The sequence below is a fragment of the Pelodiscus sinensis genome, chromosome 16, assembly GCF_052426305.1.
Source record: "Pelodiscus sinensis isolate ZL-2025 chromosome 16, ASM5242630v1, whole genome shotgun sequence".
Classification (NCBI taxonomy): domain Eukaryota; kingdom Metazoa; phylum Chordata; order Testudines; family Trionychidae; genus Pelodiscus; species Pelodiscus sinensis.
In genome coordinates, this window is record NC_143067.1 from 40,940,802 (window position 1) to 40,956,906 (window position 16,105).

The 16,105-nt window shown below is 63.0% G+C and overlaps 1 protein-coding gene across 1 annotated transcript; it reads left to right on the plus strand.

The window, feature by feature from the left end:
* Positions 1-7,685: 7,685 nt before the first annotated feature.
* On the plus strand, positions 7,686-15,699 carry LOC102448446 (protocadherin alpha-C2-like). Its single transcript, XM_089769579.1, has 4 exons — positions 7,686-10,895; positions 13,493-13,551; positions 13,649-13,737; positions 14,090-15,699. The coding sequence occupies exons 1-4, from the start codon at positions 8,394-8,396 to the stop codon at positions 14,338-14,340; spliced, it is 2,901 nt and encodes a 966-aa protein (XP_089625705.1). The 5' UTR covers positions 7,686-8,393; the 3' UTR covers positions 14,341-15,699.
* The last annotated feature ends 406 nt before the right edge of the window (positions 15,700-16,105 follow it).

A 16,105-nucleotide genomic window follows, 5' to 3' on the forward strand; every position in this document is an offset into this window, starting at 1 on the left:
GTTAGGAACCAGGGTGCAAACCCAGACTGGCTGAATTCTGTGCTTAGATTTCGCCAGCCAGTCATCAAATGGAAACTCCTCTGCACTAAGGCAGCCTGAACATGGAGTCCCACACAGTCTCCTCGGGTTCGTCAGTCTCCAGATTAGCAGATCGTTGTGATAGCGGGTCCCTTCCACCTTGCATCCCAGCAATAGCCAGGTTACCCCCAGTCCCAATGGACCAGCCACTCGCCCCTGGCCAACTCCCCCTAAGCCTCGCCTCAGAGACAATGCTTGTAGCTAATCCCGTAGTAAAGCTGCCTACAAATATATTACTAGGTAAAAGGGAGGGAGAGTCTCTATAAGGCGAAAGCAGGTGACCAGATGTACACGGCATTGGGTCCCAGTTTGCCCAGGCGTTGCTGAGAGCTCAGGGCCTCTGAGTCCTGCTGGCTCCATCGCTGCTCCTGAACTTCATTTCCCACAATGGCTGCTGGCGTGTCCTGTCGGCCGGGGGCTCGTGGCACCGTCCACCTCTCTGGCCCCGCAGCATCAGCTGTTGCGTGTCGCTTCCCCGGCCGCTTCTCTCCCAGGCCACTGGGCGCCTGAGCGAGGAGGCGCACGGCTATGGACAGAGGGGACTCAGGCCTGCTGGGTGCTGAGCAGCTTCTGGTGGTTGAGGGCTCAGAGGGGAGGAAAGGGTGCTGGGCACCTCCAGCTGGGGGTCAGCCCCATGCGGGCCTGAGTGTGTGGGGCCAGGCTTTCTGGCCCCCTGGTGATAGTTCTGGCCAGGCTTTCTAAAGAGCTCCCCTAGAGCCCAGCCGCTTACACCCGGACCTAAGCAGCAGCCGAGCTGTGTGGAAAAGGTGGCCCTTGATCCCATCGCTCAGACCGTGGCATCTCATCCCTGCTCCCTCTGAGCACCATTCAGGGGCTTAATAACAAGCCCCGGGCTCTGATCGGTCTAGGCCCCAGCTCCCTGAGAGCATCCCCCCTGATTCTGCCCCATTGTGGGCGCTGAGATCAGCTGATCCTTTTTGCTGCAGGTAACTGGAAATGAACTCTCCAGGAGGGCACCCGCCTGCCTTGCAAATGTGGTCCCCGTGGCAGGCCTGCCAAAGCCTCTGCTTGGGGCCCTTCGGGGCACAATAGAAGGCATATTTATTTGCTTTCTCACTTGATTGCATTTCATTTCTGCCTTTCATCCCTGACTAGCTGGGTTATTATAGACCGAGCACTGGTGCTGCTGGCGTTGTCTGATGCGCACGGATTTTGCATCCCAAGCAATCTGCCCTACAAGAGTTAATAAATATAAATTCCCCATTGACACAGTCACCTTCCTCCCCTGAAGGCCCTGCTGCTTATTTCACCAATTTAATCCAGGGAGTCAACGCTCCTGGAGGGAAGGCTGGATGATTGGCTGACTGAGGCACCTACCTCCCCCAACAGCCACTTGGTGAATCCGCCCCTCCCCAGCCGGCACTGGCCTGCTTGTCCCTTGGCGACACACACGCAACCTGCAAGTGAGTCACCCACTTAATAGCAATATAGTGGGGCTCACCCATCAGCAGTGCCCTTTCCAACCTCCACAGCCCTGCTCCCCGGGCCGCAGCTGCCTTCTCGGCCAGTAGCCAGCTTTCCTCTGCCGATATTTCGTGGCCCAAGGGGATTGGGCACAGACCGTGGTGGGGCCGGCGGGTTTCGGGCCCACGGCGGCGTGTTCAGTGCAGGCATAAACAGGCAGCTTGTGTTTCGATTCCGCAGCGAGGCTGCCAGGGGTTTGCTGAAACAAACGATGCTCTAACGGCGGTGTGCACGGAAGTGGAATAACAGCCGGGCCAGGCGAGGCTGAGCGCCAGCAGGCAGCTGCAGAAGCTTCCCCCATGCAGCTTTGCCAAGGCAGCTCAGTCCTAACCTGCAGCCCCCTGTCCCTCGCACCGCTCTGCCAAGGCGCATCAATGCTGACCTGCAGCCCCCTGCTGTGCCAGCCCTGCCACCCACGCACAGCTGCCTGGGCACATCAGACCTGCCCTGTAATAACGGCCATCGGCAGGCGCAGCACACAGCTCTGCCAATGCTCTTCAGTGCTGACCCACAGCCCAGTCCTGGGCCTCTTCCAGGAGCGGGCTCGTGTCCTTCTGGGGGCAGGCAAACCCACCAGGAACAGGTGGAAGCCGGATCTCGTTGGGACCCAGCCCAGACTGGAACGTTAACGTCACAGGTGACCTGCAGGTGCCTGGAGGCAGCACGTGGCCCCGCTCCAGGCCCAGTCACCCCCTGCCTCCCCACCTCTGCGATGGACCCACAATCCGCAGCACCAGAGGCAAAGAAGCAGAGAACCCCCTCCCTCCCCCACAGCGCTCTGCCAACAGAGGCTCTTCCTGGAGCCTCCCACAGTCCAGAGCCCCCTCCCATTATGGTATGGAACCCCTGCCCCCCGCTGGGCTGATACCCTCCCCCTCCCCATGGGGCCCTGCTGCCAAACCCGCCTCCCGTTCCCCACTCTGTGCTGGAGCAGAAAGAGCCACCAGACCAGGGAGAGAAAGGAGAAGCCACCGGCAGACGGAGGGAAACCACCAGGGGACTGAGCCATCCAGAGCCCCAGGAATGAGTAGGCGGAGCTTCTGGGGAACCAGGGTGCAGAGCCAGCAGGGGGCAGGAGGGGAAGTAACCAGGTCCCACCAAACACAGGCAGCCCCAGGAACTGCAGGAGGAGGAGACCACAGGGGACCAGGAAAGAGGGGCCAAGGGGAGCTGGAGAGAGGGGGAGGGCCAGGGAGGGCTCCCAGCCCGGAGCCAGAAGCCTAAAAGATCCAGCCCAGAGAAGCAGAAAAGGAGGCGGAAGAGAGAACAAAGGGGGGGGAGGGAAAACGCCTTTGGGAAAGCAGAGAGATTGCTGCTCCCTGGGAGAGGAGAGACCCTGATTGCATGGGGGAGGGGAGCGGCACAGGGCAGTGAGGAGAAAGCGGGGAGCAGATGGAGGGGGCAGGAGGGGCAGAGATTTCGGAAGTTTTGCTAAGTCTGAAGTTGGGGAACACGAACCATCTGCGTTCCACAACCCCAGGAGAAAGGGGCAAGAGAGACCCCAGAGATCTGTCAGGGTGTGTGTGTGTGTGAGTGTGTCTCTCTCTTTCTCTGTGTCTGTGTGCCTGTGTGTGTCAGGGTGTGTGTGTGTGTATGTGTATGTGTGTCTCTCTCGCTCTTTTTCTTTGTGTGTGTGTGTCGGGGTGTGTGTCTCTGTGTCCGTATGTGAGTGTGTCTCTCTCTTTCTCTGTGTCTGTGTGTGTCTCTGTCCGTGTGTATCTCTGTGTCTGTGTGTGTGTCTCTCTCTTTCTCTGTGTGTCTGTGTGTGTGTGTCTGGGCGTGTGTCTGTGTCTGTCTCTGTCTGTGTGTCTGTGTGTCTGTGTCTGTGTGTGTGTCTCTCTCTGTGTGTCCGTGTGTCTCTGTGTGCGTGTGCGTGTGTGTGTGTGTGTGTGTCTCTCTCTTTCTCTGTGTCTGTGTCTGTGTGTCTGTGTGTGTCTCTGTTTGTCCATGTGTATCTCTGTGTCTGTGTGTGTGTCTCTCTCTTCTCTGTGTGTCTGTGTGTGTCTGTCTGTCTCTGTGTGTGTCTGTGTGTGTCTCTGTGTGTATCTGTGTCTGTGTGTCTCTGTATGTGTGTGTGTGTGTCTGTGTGTGTATCTCTGTCTGTGTGTGTGTCTGTGTGTCTCTGTCTGTGTGTATCTGTGTCTGTGTGTCTCTGTGTGTGTGTGTGTGTATCTGTGTCTGTGTGTCTCTGTGTGTGTGTGTGTCTGTGTGTATCTCTGTCTGTGTGTGTGTCTGTGTGTGTGTCTGTGTGTATCTGTGTCTGTGTGTCTCTGTATGTGTGTGTGTGTGTGTCTGTGTGTGTATCTCTGTCTGTGTGTGTGTCTGTGTGTCTCTGTCTGTGTGTATCTGTGTCTGTGTGTCTCTGTGTGTGTGTGTGTGTATCTGTGTCTGTGTGTCTCTGTGTGTGTGTGTGTGTATCTGTGTCTGTGTGTCTCTGTGTGTGTGTGTGTGTGTGTCTGTGTCTGTGTGTGTCTCTGTGTGTATCTGTGTCTGTGTGTCTCTGTGTGTGTGTGTGTGTATCTGTGTCTGTGTGTCTCTGTGTGTGTGTGTGTGTGTCTGTGTCTGTGTGTGTCTCTGTGTGTATCTGTGTCTGTGTGTCTCTGTGTCTGTGTGTGTGTGTCTGTGTGTGTATCTCTGTCTGTGTGTATCTCTGTCTGTGTGTATCTGTGTCTGTGTGTGTCTCTCTTTCTCTGTGTGCGTGCGCGCTGCGGGACGGGACAAGGCCAGGCGGTCAGGGCGAGCTGCGGCGGGAATAGCGGACTTGCAGCAAGCGCTCACTGGCTCGCTCGGCCTGCCCTAGCCCGGGCTGTGCAAGACCCAGGAGCGGGGCGCGGAGGGTCCCGGGGCTGAGCCGGCCGAGCGGAACGGCTGCGGGCGGGCGCTGAGAGCCCTGCCGAGCGCTCCCCGGCTCCTCGGGGAAGATGCTCGGGCAGGTGATTCCTTTTAACTCTAATGAGGTGCGAGGGCTGGGAGCGGCCGGGCTCTGCCCGACGTCAGCGGGAGGCTGCAGAGGCCTCGTGGGGGGGGGGGGGGGAACACCGAGGTCAGGCGGGCTTTGCTCGCTGGGGGGGGCACAGGCGGGCTTTGCTCGCTGGGGGGGGGGGGGGGCACAGGCGGGCTTTGCTCGCTAGCGGGGAGGGCACAGGCGGGCTTTGCTCGCTGGGGGGGCACAGGCGGGCTTTGCTCGCTAGCGGGGGGGCACAGGCGGGCTTTGCTCGCTGGGGGGGCACAGGAGGGCTTTGCTCGCTAGCGGGGGGGCACAGGCGGGCTTTGCTCGCTGGGGGGGCACAGGCGGGCTTTGCTCGCTAGCGGGGAGGGCACAGGCGGGCTTTGCTCGCTGGGGGGGCACAGGCGGGCTTTGCTCGCTAGCGGGGGGGCACAGGCGGGCTTTGCTCGCTGGGGGGGCACAGGAGGGCTTTGCTCGCTAGCGGGGGGGCACAGGCGGGCTTTGCTCGCTGGGGGGGGGGCACAGGCGGGCTTTGCTCGCTAGCGGGGAGGGCACAGGCGGGCTTTGCTCGCTGGGGGGGCACAGGCGGGCTTTGCTCGCTGGGGGGGCACAAGCGGGCTTTGCTCGCTAGCGGGGGGGCACAGGCGGGCTTTGCTCGCTAGCGGGGGGGCACAGGCGGGCTTTGCTCGCTAGCGGGGAGGGCACAGGCGGGCTTTGCTCGCTGGGGGGGCACAGGCGGGCTTTGCTCGCTGGGGGGGCACAAGCGGGCTTTGCTCGCTAGCGGGGGGGCACAGGCGGGCTTTGCTCGCTAGCGGGGGGGCACAGGCGGGCTTTGCTCGCTAGCGGGGAGGGCACAGGCGGGCTTTGCTCGCTAGCGGGGGGGCACAGGCGTGCTTTGCTCGCTGGGTGGGCACAGGCGGGCTTTGCTCGCTAGCGGGGGGGCACAGGCGGGCTTTGCTCGCTAGCGGGGGGGCACAGGCGGGCTTTGCTCGCTAGCGGGGAGGGCACAGGCGGGCTTTGCTCGCTAGCGGGGGGGCACAGGCGTGCTTTGCTCGCTGGGTGGGCACAGGCGGGCTTTGCTCGCTAGCGGGGGGGCACAGGCGGGCTTTGCTCGCTAGCGGGGGGGCACAGGCGGGCTTTACTCGCTAGCGGGGGGCACAGGCGGGCTTTGCTCGCTAGCGGGGGGGCACAGGAGGGCTTTACTCGCTAGCGGGGGGCACAGGCGGGCTTTGCTCGCTAGCGGGGGGCACAGGCGGGCTTTGATCGCTAGCGGGGGGGCACAGGAGGGCTTTGCTCGCTAGCGGGGGGCACAGGCGGGCTTTGATCGCTAGCGGGGGGGGGGGCACAGGAGGGCTTTGCTCGCTAGCGGGGGGGCACAGGCGGGCTTTGCTCGCTAGAGGGGGGGACAGGGACGCGGCAGGTACGACTGGGGCTCCCTGTCTCTTTGCATCGTGCCGCGCAGCGCCCCGGCAGCGGAGAGCTAGTGCCAAGGGACCCTCTCTGGGGTTGGGATTCTGGGGTGTCCCTGCACGTCCAGCAGCGGCTTGGCTCAAGGGAAGCTCTTGGAGCTCCCCGCATCTTACACCCCCAGCGGAGTCAGCATCTGTCCCACTGCGGGGCAGGGAACCTTCCCCTCGCTCCCTTGCTGCGTCCGCACCCAGCGCCCAGCCGGTGTCCCACCCCACCCCCGACAGCGCAGCACCACCCCCAAGGGGCCTGCGCGGCGCCTCTCGGGAGCCTCCCCCTCGCCCGTCTCCAGGCCTGCGGAGCTTCCCACCCAAAGTATTTGAAGGCTTCAATATCTGAGACACAGGTGAGAGGATTATTCTAGGAGGGGTGGGTGAGATTCTGTGGCCTGCACTGTGCAGGGGGTCAGACTAGATGATCAGAATGGTCCCTTCTGACCTTAAAGTCTATGAGTCTATGAGTCTATGAGACTCCGCTCCAGACGCTCCTTGCCCAGCCGCCGGCGGGGGGGCTATTACCAGCCCCCTACTCAGCTGAGCGGGCCGAGAGACCAGGAGGGACCGTCCGCAGCCTCCAGGAGATACGGGCCCATCCCCCGCTCCTCCCCAGTGCTCTGCCCCGCGGGGCCCATCCGCAGCCCCCCACCCCCTGCCCACTGAGCCTGCCAGCCTCCCCCCCGCCCCCTCCAACCTCCCTCCAGGCGCATTATTACCCCCCATCACCTGCCGCTCCTGCCCCACCCTTAGCACCCCGCAGACCCCGCCCCCGCCCAAACGCTTCGCCCCGGCCTGCTGGGTACTGTGGAGGGCGGGCGGCTCGGGGTCTGGAACAGCCCCGGGGACTGACCGCAGCAGCCCCCTCCCGAGTACCCGGCGCCGAGCTTGAGCCTCGGGGGTGGGGGTGCGGGGGAGGGGAGGAGGAACAGCTCCCGCCCGCAGAGAGAAATCCGCGCGGAGCCCTCACCCCGATCCACAGAAGGATCCGCCGCTAAGCGGCTTCTCGGGGCCGCACAATGGCCCCCACGGAACGGCCGGAGCCGCTGCGGCCGGCTAAGCGGGGCGCTCCCGGGCAGAGCAGCCGCTGTCCGAGAGGGCGCTGCAGAAAACCGGATAATCCAGCGGAGAAACCGGAGCTGGGCGCCGGGGGCGGGGCGCGTTTCCAATGCCGCGAGTTGGGCTGGGAAGCCCCCACAGCTGGGCGCGCTGCACCGTGTCCGGGGATCAGGGAGCCGCCGGGGCGCGGGTGTGTGAAGCCCGCAGCGGACGCGGCCTGCTGCTCCCGCCCCGCCTGCCCTCCAGTGGCCGCGGGCGGCTGGGAACCGAAGCGGCGAGGCTGGAGGGCACAAGGAACCCGCAGAAAGTTGGCCTCGGCCTCCCGCCGGCTGCGCGGCAGGTGCGCGCCGCTGAGGAAGGTTCACGCGGAATCTGCCCAACAGCCGAGCGCACGGAGCCCCTCGGGCGCCCTCCCGGATTAGACACTGTGGAAACCCCGCCGGCTCGGAGCGCAGGGTGTCGGGGGGCGGGGGGCTTTCTCCACGTCTCGGTGCGGAGGGGATCAGCCCCGGGCCGGCTGTCGCCGATGTAATCCTCTTCCCTGGTAATTAAAAAAGCCGCCTCGCACCGAGCGCGGCGCGCAGGGACGTGTAATCAATTCTGCGGGAGCTTAACCAGCTGGTAAAGGCTAAATCCACGCACGGGGCCGGGGGCAGGAAATTCATACGGAGGATTTGGCTTTCGGGGTGTTTCTGGCTCTTTAATCTGCGGCGAGGATGAAGCAGACATCTGTGGGGAAATCTGGCCGGTCCCGTATCCATCGGCCCGGGGCTCCAGCCTTCGTCGCCCCGTGACTAGCAACCAGAACTTCCTCTCTCCGGGCGGAGAGGCGGGGGGGGGCCGGGGCCGAGTCCCCGCGGGCGGTGGGAGCAGATGGAACAGGAGTTGAGCTCGTTCCGTTCACACCGGTTTTTTTCTGTGCAGTAAACTCGCTGGGGCGGAATCCGTCTGCGCCAGGCGGGTCTGCGCCCGGCGGGGGAGCGCCTGACCTTTTCCCGCATGGAAATGTTTGCGCCCTCCCGGGCATTCACCAACACGTTGCGGTCTTGCCTCCCTTCTCCCCTGGCAGCAAAGGGTTAACCAATCCGGCAGGCAGCGCCGCTCCGGCGTTCGACTCCGCTGTCCACCAATGCGGTGCTGAACTGCGGCGGGTCCTCCCTCCGCGCCTCCGTCTGCCAGCCCCGAAGTAGTTGGAAGTCCAAGTGTTGGGCGCACGCGAGTGGGGGAGCCGTGCAGCTGCCGCGGCAGCGCGCCCCGGCCCGGGCTACTCATCGCACCCCTGGCCCCGACGCCTTCTGCCCGGGGAGGCAGGGCAGGCTCCTGCTGGGGAGGAGGCGCCTTGCCCCGGGAGGCGCTGCAGCGCCATGGGGGCTGGAGGTTGGGGCAGCGTCTGGGCTTGGAGCCGGCAGCAGCAGCTGCTGCTACTGCTGCTGGTGACCGCTTGCCCGGAGCCGGCCCCAGCGGCCGGCCAGCTGCGCTACTCGGTCCCGGAGGAGCTGGAGCACGGGGCCTTCGTGGCTAACATCGCCGAGGATCTGGGGCTGGACGTGGCCAAGCTGTCGGCGCGGCGGTTCCGCATCGTGTCCCGGCCCGGCACCAAGCAGCACCTGGAGGTGAACCTGGAGAACGGGATCCTCTTCGTCAACGAGAAGATCGACCGCGAGGAGGTGTGCGAAGCCGGCGGGCCCTGCCTGCTGCACCTGCAGCTGGTGATCGAGAGCCCGCTGGCGCTGCACCGCGTGGAGGTGGAGGTGCTGGACATCAACGACAACGCGCCGCGCTTCCCCTGGCCCGAGTACGCGCTGGAGGTGAGCGAGTCGGCGCTGCCCGGCGCCCGCTTCCCGCTGGAGAGCGCGCAGGACCCCGACGTGGGCACCAACGCGCTGCGCACCTACCGGCTCAGCCCCAACGGCTTCTTCGCGCTCGAGGTGCAGGCCCGCAGCGACGGCAGCAAGTTCGCCGAGCTGGTGCTGGAGCGAGCCCTGGACCGCGAGCAGCAGCGCAGCCACCGCCTGCTGCTCACCGCCCTGGACGGCGGCCTCCCGGAGCGCTCGGGCACGGCCGCGATCCTCGTCACCGTGCTGGACGCCAACGACAACGTGCCGGCCTTCGCCCAGGCCTCCTACGCCGTGAGCCTGCCCGAGGACGCGCCGCCCGGCACGCTGGTCATCCAGCTCAACGCCACGGACCTGGACGAGGGCCCGAACGGCGAGGTGGAGTTCTCTTTCAGCGGCCACGCGCCGCCCCGCGCGCGCCAGCTCTTCCGCGTGGAGCCGCGCAGCGGGCGCGTGCGCCTGGCCGGCCCGCTGGACTACGAGCGCGCCCGCCTGCACGAGCTCTACGTGCAGGCCAAGGACCGCGGCCCCGCGGCGGTGGCCGTGCACTGCCGGGTGCTGGTGCACCTGCTCGACGTGAACGACAACGCGCCCGAGGTGAGCCTCACCTCCGTCTCCACGCCCGTGCTGGAGGACGCGCCGCCGGGCACCGTGATCGCCGTGATCAGCGTGCTGGACCGGGACTCGGGCGACAACGGGCAGGTGAGCTGCGAGATCCCCCGCGACCTGCCCTTCCAGCTCCAGGCCGCCGCCCGCAACTACTACACGCTGGTGACCGCCGCGGCGCTGGACCGCGAGGCCGTGGCCGAGTACAACGTGAGCATCACGGCGAGGGACCGGGGCTCGCCCGCGCTGCTCACCCGCCAGACCCTGACCGTGCAGGTGTCGGACATCAACGACAACGCGCCCCGCTTCCTGCAGCCCTCCTACAGCGTGTACGTGCTGGAGAACAACGCGCCGGGCGCCTCCATCTGCGCCGTCAGCGCCCGGGACCCCGACTGCCGGCAGAACGCCTTCCTGTCCTACGCCCTCGCCGAGGGGCGCATCCAGGGCATGCCCGTGGCCACCTACGTCTCCATCAACGCGGACAGCGGCCACATGTACGCGCTGCGCTCGCTGGACTACGAGCAGATCCGCAGCTTCCAGGTGCAGGTGCAGGCGCAGGACGCGGGCTTCCCCCCGCTCAGCGCCAATGTCACCGTCAGCGTCTTCGTCCTGGACCAGAACGACAACGCGCCCGTCATCGTCTCGCCCGTGCCCCGCAACGGCTCGCTGGCCACCGAGGTGGTGCCCCGCTCGGCCGACCCCGGCTACCTGGTGGGGAAGGTGTCGGCCGTGGACGCCGACTCCGGGCAGAACTCCCGGCTCTCCTACCAGATCCTGCAGGCCACCGACCCCGGCCTCTTCAGCGTAGCCCTGTACACCGGGGAGCTCCGCACCCTGCGCGCCTTCCTGGACAAGGACGCCACCCGGCAGCGCTTGGTCATCCAGGTGCGGGACAACGGGCAGCCGCCGCTCTCCGCCTCCGTGTCCCTGCTGCTGTCCGTGGTGGACAGCGTGCCCGAGACCCTGTCGGACTTCAACGAGCTCTCGCTGAGCCCCGAGCCCTCCTCCTCCTCCGCCCTCACCCTCTACCTCATCGTCTCCCTGGGCTCCGTGTCCTTCACCTTCCTGGTGGCCATCATCATCCTCACGGCCATCAAGTGCCACAAGGACCGGCCCTCCCTGCGCGGCTACGGCTGCCCCCTCCCCGCCGGCTGCTGCGTGCGGGCCCGGGCCTCGCCCCAGAGCTTCAAAAATTCCAACCTCAAGCCCCAGATCGCCTCGGGCAGCAAAGGGCCGCCCACGTGCTTGGACGGGGCGGGCGGCGGCCCCCCGGGCTACTGCTACAAAGTCTGCCTGACCCCAGAGTCCGCCAAGAGCGACTTCATGTTCCTGAAGCCCTACAGCCCGCGGAACAACGAGGCAGCCGCCGAGAACCCTCCGGGGCCGGGCCGGAAGGCGGGAGCGGCCAATAATGCCGCCAGCGCCGCCAGCCAGGTAACTGCGCGGCTCGGGGAGAGAGAGCCACGAAACGCCCCTCCCGGGGCTAGCCCGGCTTCCCTTCCCCTCCGCCCCGCCCCGCGGGAACGAGCCTTCCACCCCGCCCCGCTTTGCGGGGACAATCGCCGGCCCAGTGGTCAAGCGGCAGCGGCAGGACAAGCAACCGGCCGGCAGCGGGAAATTCCCCGGCAGGCGCCTGGCCCTGGGCGCGGAGGGGCCGGGACGTCGGGCTCGCCTGGCATTAGCCCCAGGAGCAGAGCCGCAGAAGCTCCTAGTGCGGCTGAAGCTGGGAGCGTGCCCAGGGCAGCCAAGGCCCGGGCTATCGGGGGGGGGGGCAGGGCAGCCAAGGCCCGGGCTGTCGGGGGGGGGGGGGGGGCAGGGCAGCCAAGGCTGTCTGGGGGGGGGGGGAGTCGTCTTAGCCTGAGAGCCCAGGGGGCCGCCCCAACAGCAAGCGGCTGTGTTCGCCTCCTGACATGCCCCAAGTCTCCAGGGACCCGGGCTTAGAGCCATGGAATCCAGGGCGGGCACCGAGTCCAGCCCCCTGGCCAACGCAGGCCCGGCCCCACTTAACGCTCCGGGCAGGGCGGGAGTCACACCCCTCTAGGGATGGAAACCCCACCCCCATCCTAAGGAACCCAGCCCAGCGCTTCCCCACCCGCCTCGGGAAATTGGGTTCCCTAATATCCAGCCTAGACCCCCCCCTCCACTTGTCAGCGCCTTTGTCTCAATACGAGCTCCAGGCAGCTGGCCCCGGGCTCAAGCCGCTTTAGACGCAGTTGCTGCCTGTGGCGGCGCATTGGGGTTTTCCATCTCCTGCACCCCGGTAATGGCACAAACAGACTCCACCAGCCAGTAGAACAGAGGGTGTTTATTGCTTCTCCAGGATACAGCACAGCACAGATGTAATCTGGTTACAGGGCAGGCCTAGGATGTCTCAGCCCCCCTTGAGATGGGGGAGACTGGGCCCCTAAATTCCAGCCCCTTTCCCTAGGCTGTCTCCTCCATGCTCCCAGACAGAAAAACTAACTCACTCCCTTCCAGCTCTGCCCCCAGCCAGGGCTCCACTCCCCTTCTTCCCATTGTTCTGCTCCCTGGGAGATCACTGGTCAGACAGGTTCGAAGCCCCCTTGCATAATGACTCATCCCCTGCCCTGCTGGGCCCTGCTGCAGCCAGTAGCCAGTGGGGGTCACTCACAACCCAAGCCTAGCAACCAGCAAGGTACCCACACTATGTCTCACTGCCCAATGCTGCATTCGCACCCAACCCCGGGGCTTCCCGGCTCCCTTCCGGCTCTCGCATTGCTGATAAATCGCCCAGCTTGGCGTGGGTGGAGGGTGGGGGAGGTTGCCTGTCGGGAGGAAAACCCTTCCCAAACTGCAGCCTTTGCCTCTTCAGCCACTGCACCTGAGCCTAGTGTCCCGCTGCTCTCTCCTGGCCTGTGTAACTGAGCGACTTCGCCCTCGGCCCATTTCCCAAAGACGCCAAGTCTCCTCTGGCAGCTATTAACATTGATGCTGAAACCTTGTCAGCGAGGGGGAAGAGCACTTTGCGGAGGCAAGCGCCTGACATTTCGGTGAACTGATCACTAGAGGGTGCAAAAGCCTCCGCTCCCAGCTCTGGGGAGGGGGAGGAAGAGATTTAAGGAGATTTTCATGTCAACATTTGTTAGGTAGTTAAATGAATAACGTCTAATTTTTTCGATGACATACTCTTGCAGTAAGGCGATTCCCGGGGATGATGGGGATGAGCAGTCTAATCCACTTACCAACATTTTACTTTCAACAAAACACCCCTTTTAGGAACAAGCAGGAGACATTCCGGAGACAGGTTTTCTTTTTCCATTCCCCTGGATCGTTGGACACGGTTGTCTAATATGTTAATGCGATTTTCCTCCCATCAGTTACAAACTCCCTCTAGTGACATTCCGCATCCGGCTGATTTGCCCCCTCCCCTCGGGCGGGGGTGGGGAGGGACAAGAGCCTGAGCCACCGCACTGGAAATATGGAGCGAGAAAGGCGCGTGATGAGGGAATGGGGCCAGGCCCACGGAGGGGGTGGGAATTGACTCAAGGCATGGACATTGGGGGGAGGGGGGCGAGGGGAGGACGGAGGAAAGGGGAATGATCTGGTAGGGGACAAGCTTAGCTTTGGTTCTGTCAGGGATGTCCTGGCTCTCTGTGCCTCGGTTTCCTCTCATAGAGATTCTGCGAGGCTTAGTTGTGGACTGGCTGAGGGCAGGAGGTGGGAGCAGTAGAGCCTGGCTCAGGAGCAGGTTCACGCCACTAGAAGGCCCCTTCTGAGTGCCTCTTCCCGGCCTGTTTTGCAGCAGGGTTAGCTGGTTCCCTAACCACAGGGATCCTGGGCCATCAAAGCAGGCAGTGCCCAGCCCAAGCTCCCCACAGTGAAGAAAGGAGCGAACCTACTTCACTCAGTGCCCTTTGCTGGGAGCATCAAGCCCTGCCTAGCCCTGTCTCTGCTAAAACCCAGGAGCTGGAGGGAAAGGGGGCTGGCAGATGGCAAACCACATGCCCCAGCACCCCCCCCCCCCACCTGCCTGATTGTTGCCTGTGTCCTGTGTCTTACAGATGAAACAGCCCAACATGGACTGGCTGCCTCCGAACTCACAGCGCTCGGCCCTGAAAAGGTACCAGGCCCGGTGCTCCCCAGGCATGGGGCAAGGGGGTGGGATGGGCAGGGCGGCCCTGGACCTGTGGGGAGTCTTCACAGCACCTTCTCTTTAGTTCGCAGAGTCTGGAGGACGTGGGGGGAGTCCGCAGAGGAGCCCAGAAGGAACACGCCAGGCTGCGCACGCTGCTCACCCCAGTGTCTGGTTAGTGCTGGGGACCCAAGCGCAGCGGATCACACACCTACAGCCCACCCAGGATCCCAGTCTGGTGGGGTGTGTGTGTGTGTGTGTGAGAGCCAGGCTGCCCCTAAGGCCCTGCCTGAGCCATTCATTCCCTCCTTGGTGCCTGGGCTGCCCAACCCAGCCTCGCCTGGGCCGTGTGCCACCTGGGATGGGCCGGAGTGAGAGGGACTGGTCCCAGTGCTAGTGCTGCAGAGCGCTGCCTTGCCCACGGGCCTGGTGCCTTTCCCACTAAAGCAGAAGGAGATGCACAGGAGGGGTGGGGGCTGGGTAGCTGGGGTGACTCTGGGTGCTGGCTAACCTTTGCTTTCTCCAGACTTCCAGAAGGCATCCGGGGCCTCCAGCAGCATGTGGGCCCCCAGGTACGGGCCCCTGTACCCGCCGCATCTCCCACCCCTGGATTACCAGCACAACGTGTACATCCCGGGCACGCCGAGCCTGCTGGCAAGCAAGGAGCGGCCGCGCTGCCTGGACCCGGAGGACAAGAGCAGCTTCTCCACCTTCGGGAAGAGGAAGAAACCGGCCACCTATTGCGACAGCCTGGTCATCAACAATGACCTGAAGTAGCAGCGCCGGGCAGGGCAGCTGGCCCTGTCCCTGGCAAGGCGGAGCTGGGTCCCTGAGCAGCGGCTCCTTCCCTAAGAACAGGGTCTTCCCTGCTGCTCTGCTGAGCAGTGACTGTCTGCAGCCCAGGGACTCTGCTGCTGCCCCGGGCCAGGCTCCAGCTGCAGCGGGGCAGGGAAGGAGACGGGGTTATGTGTAGCACCTGAACTGAGCGAAGGCGTGAAGTGGGAGAGCAGAGGAATGACAGGAGGAGAGGTCCCTGGTTGCTGTGCCGGGCAGTGGCTGGTCTGTGTGACAGCAGGCGCAGGGCCACCGAGGGGTGCGAGGGCCACAGGAAGGATTTGCCTTGCACTGAACACATCACCATGCAGACTTCTCCGGACAGTCCTCAGTCACGCCTCGTGCATTTCCGGGAGCCACTAGCAAGCTCTGTTTTCTAACTGTTGTAACTTCTGTTCTCTGTGGCTGTGTCAAGTACGCGCGTGTGTGTCTGACTGTGTAACGCACCAGGATCGCTGCCAAATGCCATGTGAAAGCCGAGGGGGCTGGGTGAGCTACAGAAAGCAAACACAGATAGTGCCTGGACAGGGAGATCTCTTGCCCATAAAGTAAGGAGTTATGGAACAGCAGTTTCTTCATCTCAGAGGTGTTAGTCTGTAACTTTAAAAACAACCCGTGGTCCTGGGGCATCTTAGAAACTAACCAAAATATATGGAAACATGAGCGTTTGTGGGTAAAACCCACTTCATCAGATGAATCAGAGTGGAAATAACAGACAGCAAGAGAGAGATATATAACAGCAGAAGAACCTGCTAATGAAGTGGGTTGTAGGTGGCCCACACATAGTTTTTGATGTGGAAATGCAGATGTCAAAGACAGGAGAAACTGGCTTTGTAGTGGACCAACGAGTTAAAGGCTTTGTTCAAGCCCAGGGAAAGGGTGTCAAATGTGTAGATGAATTCCAGTTCTGCAGGCTCTCTCTGGAATTGGTGAGTGAAATTCCTTTGTAGAAGAATGACTACTCTGAAATCCATGACTGAGTGACCAGGCAGGTTAAAATGTTCCCCTGCAGGTTTATGTGTGTGACCATTTCTGTTGTCTGACACGTTCATTTAGCCTTTGTCATAGAGACTGTCTGATTTGGCCGATATCCAGGGCGGAGGGGCATTGCTGGCACTTGATGGCATAGATCACATTCGAGGATGTTTCTTAGACTTGCATCTCAGACCTTTCACACGGGATGGGGGGCAGCGCACAGCATGCTGAAACCAGCCTGTTGCTTCTGCCTTCACGGGCAGTGACAAACATAACTGAACAATTGTAACGTTTGATCCACTCACCTGAAATGCAAATCTCCTCTGGTCAGGCTGTTTTTTTCTTATTAAAATCATCATGAAAAGTTTCCAGGCTCTGCTAAGAGTTTTTCAAGAGTTTGTTGGCAAGTCTCGTGTTCCCTGGCTGGGAGGGACCCAACCCTTGCTCCTCTTTGTGCAATGTGATGTGGAGGGGGATGGAGACTGGGCAGCCAGAGGCTGCACAAAGTAGGGCCATAGCATCTTTCCTGCCTCCTTCATGGAGTCTCAGGAGCAATGAGGGCAGAGTCCCCGGTCAGGGCATCATGGTCCTAATGAAGCCAAGTTGCCATGTAGCCAGGAACCCCGTCTGGCAGTCAGGCATGCTACAGGGATTCAGCACTTCTAGGTGGCTGGCGTTGGCCTAATGCAGGCAGATTAGGGAGGCTATTCAAATAAAAATACGCTCAGTAATA